The sequence below is a fragment of the Canis lupus genome, chromosome 34 (genome assembly GCF_011100685.1).
Source record: "Canis lupus familiaris isolate Mischka breed German Shepherd chromosome 34, alternate assembly UU_Cfam_GSD_1.0, whole genome shotgun sequence".
Taxonomy (NCBI): domain Eukaryota; kingdom Metazoa; phylum Chordata; class Mammalia; order Carnivora; family Canidae; genus Canis; species Canis lupus.
The window spans coordinates 34,648,584-34,661,313 of NC_049255.1; the positions used below are offsets into that span (position 1 = coordinate 34,648,584).

Here is a 12,730-nt window from a genome sequence, read left to right on the forward strand (position 1 = left end):
TGGTGCTTGAACCTAGGCTTGAGGTCTGTATTGAATTTGAATAGATAATGCAGGTAAATCAGCACAAGAGAAACAGCACGAGTAAAAGGTGTGGAGAATGGAATGCAAGTTCTGGGAATAGTGAGCAGATTTAGTCTATCTAAGGGTTTTTGTTTTGTTTTCAAAGATAGCATACTTTCCCTTTCTATTTCAGGTGCAGATAAAATTCTAGATTCTGGTATAGAGGATCATCCCTTGAGTGAACAAGATTCCATACAAAAAAGTCCTTTATCAGAAACATTGGATGTGAAACCTTCTGATATGACTTTACCACTATCTCTTCCACTTGGAACTGAGGACCACCACATCCTTCTGCCTGTCACAGATAATCAGTCTCCTACATCAGATACGTTGTTGAGGTCAACTGTGAATGGGTATTCAGAACCACAGTTGATTTTTTTACAGCAATTATACTGACTTTATGAGGAATATGGAATTGCTAAGACATCTCTGGTAGTAAACATAAACTCTCTGGTAAGGTGCATATATTATATTAAATTACCATTCATTTGAGTTGTGAACATTATTTTTCATTCACTGAAGTAAACACCTAATGCTGCATCGTAACTGCAATGCTTGTTTTGATTTTTGGCTTTTATATCTAGATTATAAACATAACGTGTTAAGAAGTGAATTATACTGTAGTAGCACTATTTTGGATGAGTAAGTTTTATTTTCTTTTAGAGCTGCCTTAATTCATTTTTATTTTGCATTTTGAATTGCCTTTCATTTATTGAAATGGAATCTTTCCGTTTATATGAGTCGGTTTTGACCTGTGGGATTTTTTAGTTTTGTCCCCCTCAAAATTTAAGCAAAATCGATGATAGTATCAGCCAAGAGTGTTGCTGTTACTGAGCCCCTTAGGCCAATACATAAACTATGAGGGAAATGTAAATTTTCATATTTCTTCTTAAGAGAATTTCGGTACTGATAAGAATTGTGCTATTTAATATATTCCATTGGAGGTAACTTTTCTACTGAAAAAGGTGTTTTTCTTAAAAGCTAGAAAACTGTATATTATTCATTTTTGTTCATTTAGAATTCAATATTCTGGAGAATAGCAAGAGTCCGTACTTTTGAGTTATCTGAGACTATATTTGCAATATGAGTTTTAAATAGATCATTGATGTTTTTAACTTGTTAAAAGACAATTTCAAAATTTGATTCAAGTTATGTTTTAATAGGTTTCTAGATTACTGGAGATGAAAATATACAGAGTTTTGAAAATTTTTGATAAGCCTCTCTTATACCTGTTACACTCTTTTTACAATACTAAGTTCTAAAAAAAATTTTTAAATATAAACTTAATGCATACTCTAAATCATTTGGCCTCTGAATTGACACATCATAATTATGTAAAGAGTTAAGAAATTAGCTTCAGTTGTAAATGAACATTTGAGGAATCAGAAAGCCCGTTTATTAAATATTTTATATTTAAGTTTTCTATAGGTTTTGAGTTTTAAAATTTTAAAAATTAAACCACAACATTTGGCTATTGTCATAGTTTCACAGTAGTCTGCTTCCTTCCTGCTGAATGTAGAAAATTGAGTATCATTTGAATATTTACTACCAGTCTTCCCCATCCCACTTTTGCCACATAATTGATTTTTTTTACTGCCTAATCTTTCAGCATTAAATTCTCAGTTCCACAGAGTCAGTTCCTATACTGCTGATAAACACCATGGTGACATTATTTCATATTTCTGCTATGCGTTAGCTGTGGCTTATATGTTTTCTGGCTTTAAACTACACTTACAATAAACTTAAAGTGGGTTTTTTGGGTATTGATTTCTTTAATTGTATTTTCTCTGGCATCCTAGTCAGAGGAACCAGCTAGGAGAGGACGTAGTAAAACTCCTGAATTCTTGTAGAGATTGTCACCATTTCCCAGCACACTCAGCATTTTCACCATAGCATTTGCCACCAGTGGGACTGACTTAACTGAATAGACTTTGAACTCTATTGCCTTTATATAATAGATGTCAAGCTTCACATTTATTTATCTAAGAAATCTAATTATGCGTGTGTATTAATACACTGGTTTAAATACAATTTACAAAGTCCTAAAATGTTCAACTAATCTCTTCTGGCTTAAATTCAATAGGAGTTTATTGGGATGTGAAGAAATTAAGGAAAATTAAAAGACTCAGCCTCTTTAAGAAGTCTGCTGAAATGAAGAGGTTATATTTAATTTATATCTTCATTAATCCAAGCATCTATTGAATAAAACTTCAAAAACCGCTACAGTGATGTCAAAATTTTATGAGAGCAGTAGTTACCAAATTGCAACTAATATGATGGTAATTAGCATTTTGCATAGATTAGCCTTCAGATTTATTATTTTTAATATTATTGGATTGGAATGGCTAAGGTTGATTTACTGTGCTTTTTCTTCATCACAGTATCTGTTCTTGATAGCTAAAATAATTTTATTTTAAATTGACATGGCTTGATGCTCTTCCAGAGTGACATGTAAGAAATCTTGAAGGCTGAGGTTGCAAACTTGTCATTCTTCTCAAAATTCTATACTATTCCTTATTATAATACGCATATATTTTAGTTGTATCTGGTATCATCCTAACACTCATAATTATCATTTTAATTAAGTCTTTTTAAAAATATATTTGTTAAATGCAGTTTTCGGAAAAGTCTATTCTTAATTAAATATGACTAAATTTTTGAAAGTCTGTTTAGGATGTTGAAGATCTTACTGAGATTATTTTCTAAAATAATTTTGTATGTATTAGATTATTTCTACTGTATTGTTAGATTTTAGAGTTTTTAAAAAGAAACCATAGATTATATATAAATGATTTTTTGCTGTTTTTAAATGGTATTTGTTTTATGTTTAATTTCATAGGATGATTTTGATAGACATATTTTAGAAAAAAATTTTTAAAGAAAACGTTCAATCAGTTCTCTTGCAAAAGCAGTTTATCACTTCTGTATATTTCAATTCTGCAGAAATTATACAAATGAGAGTAGTTGAAATGTACATGTATAAAGACAATCTACATGTTCTTGTTTTTTAAAATATACTAGGACAATAGTTGTAACATTTGATGGATATCAGAAACATTTAAAAAAATAACACTATCCAAACCCCACCCCACCTCAGGCCTACTGAATCGTCCAGTCTCTGGGACATATATGCTGGAAAAGCTCCACAGGTGATTTTAATATAACCAGACATTGAGAACTATCTTAAATGTTTCTTGTCTTTTGGGGAAGCATTTAAAAATGAAGCCCTTCATATAACTTTCCATCTTATACTCAGATTTTAAGTCTTTAGAATTTCCCTAGAAATAGCACCAAGTAAAAAGAAATTGTATTTTAACGCAATTTCTGTAAATTCTATATTTTTACTCATTATTTATGAACAGTATGGAGTTTTAGTTAATGGAGCATTAATTTCTTGAAACAGTGGTATGGTTACTCTCTTGTTCTCTTCAACCCCTGCCACCATTGATTCAAGAGAGATTTGGTGTATTTGCTTAAAGAATTAGGTAATTATCAGGTAGACTTAATAACCATCCAGAAATAGGGTATTTAGTTTCAAAGTAAACATCATGGATGTGAACAGGTATTTGCATTAAAATGTTTAGCCAGTATTTCAAATGCTGGAAAATTTTTGAAATCAAGATACATAAACCTGCAAAGATAAGGTAAACACCACCCTTAAGTCAAATAGGAAAGACAAGCCTGAACATAATGGCAGTAAAACAAGACAGAATGTCACGTGTTTCAGGGGAAGGCAAGGAAGGAAATACGGAGCAGTCAACAAGAGCTGAATGGACAGAAACAGGGCCAGTTGTTCCCTAATAGACAAACAGGAGATGGATGATGGGAAGGAATGTGCACAAAGCTAGCTGAGACAGGCTAAACGAAGAAAGTATGAAACAGGGAGGAGGTAGGAGTCAAAGACATGTCCAGCACTATGCCTGATACATCTTACATGAAATAGTTCTCAATCCTTAACCTGTGCTAAAGGAGTAGGATTGGATAACCAGGTTGGTAACCTGTGGTCTCTCACACCCAAGCACAACTGACTGCTGAAGGGTGGGGATTAGAGGATCAGACAGCCTACATTTGTAACACATGATTCCATACTTAGATCTGCAGCTTAACTGAACATCTTACTAGGGAGAAAGAATTCTTAGGCCTGACCAAACTGGTTAGATTCTCAAGAATTTGAGCTCTGAAATTCAGAGACTTAAGTTTTGGAACATGTATAAGTGAAAAGATCATTTAGAACTGGCCCAGAGTGAGTGAAGCAAGCCAAAGTCTAAAAGAAATTATGAATAAGTAGAGAAAGCTGGTCTACAGAATGAAGCAAGGGAATGAAGTAAGGTCACAGAACCAAGCCACTGATTCTCTGTGAGAGAGAGGTGTGGCCTTGGAGTCCCCATTCTTGAGGTGGCACAGCACTGTCATCATCCTGGATGCCAGTGATTTTTTTTTTCCTGTTGTATCCTTACAGTAAATATCCCTTTTCTTAGGCTTGAATGCATTTCTTTTCCTTGCAGTTAGACAGCTCTGACTTTAATAAGACATCTAAGTTTTGATCCTTAATGACTGAGATGATGGTGATGCCATTAAGTGTGATAGGGAAGATGAAGAAGAGGTTTATGGAAGAAAAGGCTTTATTTTAGATGCACTGAATTCGATTGGTGGTACAACAGCCATGTGAAAATGTCTAGTAGTACTTGGAAATAGAGCCCAAAGTCTAGGAGAGGTTAAAGCTAGAGCTCAGATCTTGTAGGCTAATGATTACTGGCATAGCAATGATTAAGGTGGGCCTGGGAGATGGTACTAAGCAAAAGAAAATCTTTGGGGAAATACATTTAAAGAATGAGCAAAAAGATAGGAGTGGCTGGGTGGCTCAGTCAGTTAAGCATCTGACTCTTGATCTCAGCTCAGGCCTTGATTTCAGGATCGTGAGTTCAAGTTCCGCTTTGGCATCATGCTGGGCATGGAGCCTACCTTAAAAAAATAAATAAATGATACAAAATGATAACAGGAAGAACACCAGGGTAGTGCAAATTTTATGAAGATGAAAGTGGTTTTGTACTGGTCATATGGTACAGAGAAATAGGGTACAAATCAAAGAAAACTTTTGGTTGGGTAATTGGAGTATGATGATCCTTTGAGAAGGCAGTTGGAGTAATAGCGGAGATAGAAGCTAGCTGGATATGGTTTGAGTAGTAGTTAAGACATGATTACTATTTAGTTGAAAAGCAGTGTGGAGCAGAATCATTTTTTGTCAGTATATAAAATAAAGCACTTTATTTCTTACTTTCAAAACTGAAACATTGTAAAATGATGAGCTTACTATGATTTGCAACACCATAATCAGAGGCTGCATTTGAGCCTGATCTTAAAGCATGACAAGAGGAGGATGGAAGGAAACTATATGGTTACAGATGTACTCTTTACAGTTCAGATGTGCAAAGAAGTGGGAGTTTTCTGACAGACAACTGCATTTCCTTCCACTTGAGCTCCCACCCCATGGGAAGTCAGGAAAATAATAACTTTTAGTCTCAGCCAGTTGAAAAGGAAATACAATTTATGACATTGTAAGGTAATGCTTAAACTTTTGAAAATGCTCTTGTTTCTGTCATTTGTTTTCTCTTTAATCTGGCATCCAGATGTATGGAGGGGGTTTAAATAACATAATCAGGGAAAACAGTGTCTTCAGTTCTTCCACTTCTCTGGGTATCCTACTGGCCTCTGATGCAGTAGGCAACAGCTTGTAAAATAGGTCATCAGGTTTGTCCTAGCTTGGTCAGAGCCCAGTAGTTCTTGACTAAATTGGCCTCACCTTGGTTCTAACAAATGTGGAGACCTCTGACATTTCTGCAGTTCTGATCAGGGTGCAGTATAACCTGTGGCTGCCCACCCGCCCCAGCCAGCAGACTCAAAGCAAGCCTTTTTGCTTCCCATTCATCAACTTCCCACTCAGCTACCGTCTGAGTTTCTGAGTCTCCCCTTGGGAGAATAAAGAAACTTGTAGGTGCCCTCCATACAACACAAGAACAGAGATTACACTGGACAGGCAAATCTCATTACCGAGGTTTACTTTCATGTGACTGTTTCCTACCCAGCCTGAGGAGAGGCCACCTCTTTCTAGAATCCTGTAAACTCCCCTACTACCCAGCATATTACAGATATCTCAAAGCAATAAAAGATGAACTATTGTACAAAAGGAGTCCGACACAGTAAATTCTACAAGATTCAGTTTATATAAAATTCAAAAACAGGCAAAACTATATGGTGTTAGAAGAAGTGGTTGCCTGTTGGAAGAAGGTTGAGGGAGCTTCTCGGAAGCGTGTGGAATTTACTATCTATATCTAGGTCATGGCTAACATGGATGGGTTAACTGCGTGATAATTCATCGACTTGTTCACTTAAGTTTGTTTTTTTCTTTTTTGAGGTGGCTCAGTTGTTTAAGCATTCAGCTCTTGATCGCAGCTCAGGCCCTGATCCTCAGGGTTGTGAGTTCAACCCCACATTGGGTTCCATGCTGGGCATGGAGCCTACTTTAAAAAAAATTGTACTTTCTGTATGATTGCTGTACTTCCATTTTAAAAAGTATATATTCAAAAAACTAACTTGAAGAATGAGAAAACCAGAGCATTGGTTCTTAACTTTGAGATTAAAGACCTGGATTGTAAAAATGCAGATTCCCCAGACTATCCTCGGAAGTTTTGATTCAGTAGGTCGGACTCTAAGAATCTGTAATTTTAACATTTGCCTCAGTGGTTTTGATGGTGCACACTTTAAAAATGCTGATTAGCATCTGTAGTTTAACAAACTATCCTTAACTCTGGACAGATACTCAAGTATAAAAGATTTGTCATATTGTTACTTGAATCTGAATTTATTGGATCTCTAATTGCTAGGAGCAACATTTCCTCGCCCAGCTTAATGTTTTACAAATGTAATAATAGTTGTTTAAATTGTTCCTATTTTTTTTCCTATGGCTTGGTTTTAGTGCATCCATTGAATTCTGCAGATTTTCAAATTTGATTAAAAGAATTTTATTCATTTCTTTTTGCATTCTTAACAATACAAAGACATTTGATTTTTCTGAGATATACAGCCTTTTTAGATAGAATATTTAGTTCTAGATTATTCAGCATGTAATAATGTAAAAGAACTCTGTAAAAAAAACAGCCAGTCTTTATATCTTCAGAGCAGAGATCTTAAAATGGAAATAAGATTTGAACACGCAGAACATTGTCAAGTAATGTCTGATAAAACCTAGTAAGTAAAATCACTAACTAGTAAAATAAATCAGTTTGTCAGGATACATAATGTCATTTGTATAATTCTGTAATCTATACAGTATAGTTTTGTTGGTTCCATTGTAAACATTGGCAGATCTTTAAGTGATTTTCACATCAAAGGAAGGTCATATTATTTCTAAAATTCCATTACCAGATCGTGGTAGTTCCTTTGATATAGCATATAAACAGAATTTACCTCGATAAAAATAACAACTTGAATTCCATTTCACCCATTGTTAATTAACATGAACTGTTGAGTATGTATTTTTCAATCAATTCCAGATGTTTTAAGATTTTGTTTTTCAGCACAGACTCAACCTGATAGCAACCATCCTGGATGATTCCCATTCATCTCTGAAAACATGTGAATGGATTTGGTAAGGCATTTAGGTCTTTTTCTGGCTCAATAACTCTGTAACATTAAGTGAAAATAGTGCCTTCATACCAGTTTTTAGATGTTCTTCCCCATACATAACCACCACCACCCTCTGTGACCACCCTCCCATTCCCCCCAGGAAGTCAGGAACGTGATGTTAGGTGCCAAATATAAGGAAAGACTGGTAAAACTTCAAGAATCATTAAATAATAATACGTAGGGGATATTGATCTTAATTATTTAATCTACCAAAGGACTGGGCAGATGTGAGCTTTATTTGATATACTAATATTTAAAAAATACAGCTATGATTGAGGGAATTTGCAATACTTTAAGTGAAGGCCAGTACTTAGACAACAATAAAGTTGACCCCCACCTTATTCCACCTCCTCCCTATGACATTTAGAGATAGATGGTATTTTCTTGTAGACTGCAAAACCTCAGCTTAAATTAACCTTTTAAAACTGTCCACATGTCTTTTTTCACACTTTGCCTGACAAGTAAATCCTTCAGATGAAGCAGCCTTCTCTTGGTGTGTGTGAATAAATTTGTGAATATAAGTCTATAATCAAAGTATCATAGTATCAGTTGCATCCTCATAGGAATCTTAATTTGAAAACAAGATTGGCCATAGACTACAGTAATTATTTGCCATCAAATCATTAAAATCTTACTGGCATCTTCTAAAAGAGAACAATCTTAAAAAGTTCACTGGCATCACTGACTTGGAAAGCATACATTTACATGTATTTGTAATATATGTGTTTATTTACCTGTATTTGTGAAATTGTATTGACAACTATAATTACCTAAATGAGATATGTAAAATGTTTTTTCAACTTCTAAACCCCGTGAAATTCCTTGGCAGTCTGCCACCTGAACCCTTTTTACCATTTCATGACAACTTTCAGTTAGGATACCTATAATGACTTTTTCTTTTTATGCTATTCTACTATTTAATGATATTTTTTCTTTTTTTTTTTTTTAAGATTTTTATTTATTTATTCATGAGAGAGATAGGGAGAAGGGAGAAGCAGAGACACAAGCAGAGGGAGAAGCAGGCTCCCCGCAGGAAGCGGGACTCAATCCCAGACCCCAAGATCACATCCTGAGCCAAAGGCAGATGTTCAACTGCTGAGCTACCCAGGCATCCCTAATGATATTTTCTTTTGAAAAACTAGTTTAATTTCTTGTAGTTTTTTTTCCCTCCATCGTTAAAATTTTAGTCTCTTTTCTTCCCCCTCCCCCAGCCCTTTTTTCTTTTATTTTTTAATTGATGTATAGTTGAAACGTTAGTTTCAGGGGTACAACATAGAGATCTGGCAATGATCTACATACATTACGAAATGCTCACTGTGATAAGTGTAGATACCATCTGTCACTGTACAGTGTTATTACAAGATTATTGCATATGTTCTCTATGCTGTACTTTTTCATTATAACTTACTTTAATAAGATTGGAAATTTGTACCTCTTAATCTCTTTCATCTGATTTGTCTATCTTTTCATATCACTCCCCTCTGTCAATCAATAGTTTGTTGTCTGTGTTTTTCTTTGTTCATTTGTTTCTGATTCCTCATATAAGTGAAAGCATATGTTGTCTTTCTCCATCAACTTATCTCACATACCATAACCTTTAGGTCCATCAATGTTGCCAATGGCAAGATTTCTTTCTTTTTTATGATTAATAGTCCATTGTGTATCTCTACCACATCTTTCTCCATTCATCTATTGATGGACACTTAGGTTGCTTCTGTATCCTGGGTATTATAAATAAAGCTCCTATAAACGTAGAGATGCGTATCTTTTCAAATTAATGGTTTTGTTTTCTTTGGGTAAATGCATACAAATGGAATTGCTAGATCATATGGTAGTTATATTTTTATTTTTTTGGAGGAATTTCCATACGGTCTTCCATAGTGGTGGTACCAATTTACATTCTCATCAGCAGCCCATAAGGGTTCCCTTTTCTCCACACCAATAGCTTTCTCGTAACACTTATCTCTAGTAATTTTGATATTAGCCATTCTGACAGGTGTGAAGTGATATAATTGTGGTTTTGATTTGCATTTCCCTGATGATTAGCGATGCTGAGCATCTTTTCATGTGTCTGTGGCCATCTGTATGTCCTTGGAAAAATGTCCATTCAGGTTAGATTGTTTGGGGTTTTTGGTTTCTAGTTGTAGGAGTTCTTTATATATATTTTGGATATTAACTTCTTTTTGTAAATGTTAGTTGCAAATATCTTCTCCCATTCAATAGGTTGCTTATTTGTTTTGACTCTTTTCCTCACCGTGCAAAAGCTTTTTAATTGGATATAGTCCCAGTTGTTTATTTTTGCTTTTTTTTCCTCTTGCCTGAGGAGACATTTCCAGAAAAATACTGCCAAGACTGATGGCCAAGAGATTACAGCACAGCCTATGTTTTTCTTTAAGAGTTTTGTGGTTTCAGGTCTTTTACATTTAGGTCTTTAACCCATTTTGAGTTTACTTTTGTGTATGGCTTAAGAAAGTGGTCCTGTTTTTCCAAGACCATTTATCGAAGAGACTGTCTTTTCTCCACTGTGTATTCTTGCCTCCTTTGTCATAGGTTAATTAACCATATAAACATGGGGTTTTTTCCTGAACTCTCAGTTCTATTCCATTCATCTAGGTGTTGGTTTTTGTGCCAGTACCATATGTTTTAATTACTACAGCTTTGTTGCATAGTTTGAAATCTCAGATTGTGATATGTCAAGATTGCTTCAGTTATTCAGGGTCTTAAGTGGTTCCATTCAAATTTTAGGATTTTTCTTTTCTAGTTCTGTGAAAAATACCATTAGTATTTTGATAAGGATTGCATTAATTCTGTAGATTGCTTTGGATACTATGGACGTTTTAACAATATTAAGTCTTCTGTGAGTCTTTCCATTGTTTGTGTTGTCCTCAATTTCTTTCATCAATGTCTTTTTTTTTTTTAACCTTAATTTTTTTTTAAGAAAGCTCTATACACCCAAAGTGGGGCTCAAACTCACAAGAGTCACATGCTCTTCTGACTGAGCCAGACAGGCACCCCAGTATTTTATTCTTTTTGATAACAGTTGTTTATAGGACTGTTTTCTTAATTTTCTGCTGTTTGTTATTAGTGTACAGGAATGCAATAGATATCTATATATTGTGTATCCTGAAACTTAACTGAATTCATTTATTCTAATAATTTTTTGGTGGAGTCTTTAGTGTTTTCTATAATTAGTATCGTCTGCAAACTGACAGTTTTACTTCTTCCTTACCAATTCAGATGCCTTTTATTTTTGTCTGAGTGCTATGGCTAGGACATACTCGTTTCTGATCATAGGGGAAAACTTTCAGCTTTTTACTGTTATGATGTTAGCTTTGGGTTTGTCATTTATGTCTTTTATTCTGTTGAGGGATGTTCCTTCTGTGCCCACTTTGAGTTTTTATCATCAATGGATGTTCAGTTTTCATCCTTTTTCCTGCATCTACTGAGACGATCAAATGACTTTTATCCTTCATATTGTTAATGTATATCATGTCAGTTGATTTGCAGGTGTTGAAACATTACATCCCTGGAATAAATATGACTTGATCATAGTGAATGATCTTGTTATGTGGTTTTTTGAATTCTGTTCACTAAAATTTTTTATCGAGGATTTTTGCATTTATGTTCATCAGGAATTAATGGGTTATAGTTTACTTTTTTTTTTTTTTTTTGGTAGTCTCTTTGGTGTTGGTGTCAGGATAATGCTGACCTCATAGAATGAATTTTGGAGAACTTCTCCCTCTTCTATTTTTTGGGATACCGTGAGGATAGGTATAAACATTTCTTTAAATATTTGGTAGAATTCCCCTGTGAAGTCATCTGATCCTGGATTTTTGTTGGGAGTTTTTTAAATCACTGGTCCAATTTTGTTACTAGTAATTGGCCTGTTTAGATTTTCTATTTCTTCTTGTTTCAGTTGGAAGATTGTATGTTTTTAGAAAGTCTGCTTCTTCTAGGTTGTCCAGTTTCTTGGCATATAGTTTTTTGTAGTAATTGCTTATATTTTTTTGTATTTTTATGGTGTCAGTTTTATTTTTCGTTTCTGATTTTGAGTTTTTTTTATTAGTCTGGCTAAAGTTTTATCAATTTTGTTTATCTTTTCAAAGAACCAACTCTTTGTCTCATTGATCTTCTCTGTTGTTTTTTTAGTCTCTATTTCATTTATTTCCACTCTAATCTTTACTATTTCCTTTCTTCCACTGACTGTGGGCTTTGTTGGTACTTTGGTTTCTAGTTCCTTTAGATGTAAGGTTAGATTGTTTAAAATGTTGTTTCTTGAGGTAGGCCTATATCACTATACATTTCCCTCTTAGAAATGCTTTTGCAGGATGCATGGGTGGCTCAGTGGTTGAGCGTCTGCCTTTGGCTCAGGACATGATCCTGGGGTCCTGGTATCGAGTCCCACATCACGCTCCTTGCAGGGAGCCTGCTTCTCCCTCTACCTGTGTGTCTCTGCCTGTCTCTGTGTCTCTCATGAATAAATAAATAACATCCTAAAAATGCTTTTGCTGTGTCCTAAAGATTTTGAACTGTAGTGTTTCCATTTTTATTTGTCTCCAAGTAGTTTTTAGTTCTTGTTTCTTTGTTGATCATTGGTTGCTTAGTAACATACTATTTAGCTTTAAGGTATTTTGTGTTTCTTCCAGTTTTCTTGTAATTGATTTCTTTCTAGTTTCATACTGTTATGGTGGGAAAAGATGCTTGATAGGATTCAAGTCTTCATAGACTTGTTTTATGGCCTACCATGTGATCTGTCCTGGAGAATGTTCCATGTACACTTGAATAGATATTCTGCTGTTTTAGGGTGGAAAATTCTGTGTATATCTTTTAAGTCCATCTGGCCTAATGTGTCATTCAAAGTCACTGTTTCCTTATTGATTTTCTGTCTTGACCATTTATCCATTGATTTAAGTAGGTGTTAAAGCCCTCTACTATTACTGTGTTATTGTCAATTTCTCCCTTTAGGTCTGTTAATATTTGCTTTGTA

The 12,730-nt window shown here is 34.6% G+C and overlaps 1 protein-coding gene across 6 annotated transcripts in view; it reads left to right on the forward strand.

The window, feature by feature from the left end:
* MYNN (myoneurin) overlaps positions 1 to 12,730 on the forward strand; it is a 33,355-nt gene that overhangs the window by 13,256 nt on the left and 7,369 nt on the right. For 3 of the 6 annotated variants that reach the window (XM_038583836.1, XM_038583837.1, XM_038583838.1), the window contains exons 8-9: positions 194 to 513; positions 7,635 to 7,705. In XM_038583836.1, the coding sequence (XP_038439764.1) occupies positions 194 to 456 (263 nt within the window). In that variant the 3' untranslated portion in view covers positions 457 to 513; positions 7,635 to 7,705. Of the gene's footprint in view, positions 1 to 193; positions 7,306 to 7,634; positions 7,706 to 12,730 lie in introns of those variants that run through there. The other 3 variants (XM_038583835.1, XM_038583834.1, XM_038583839.1) reach the window with 3 other exon arrangements.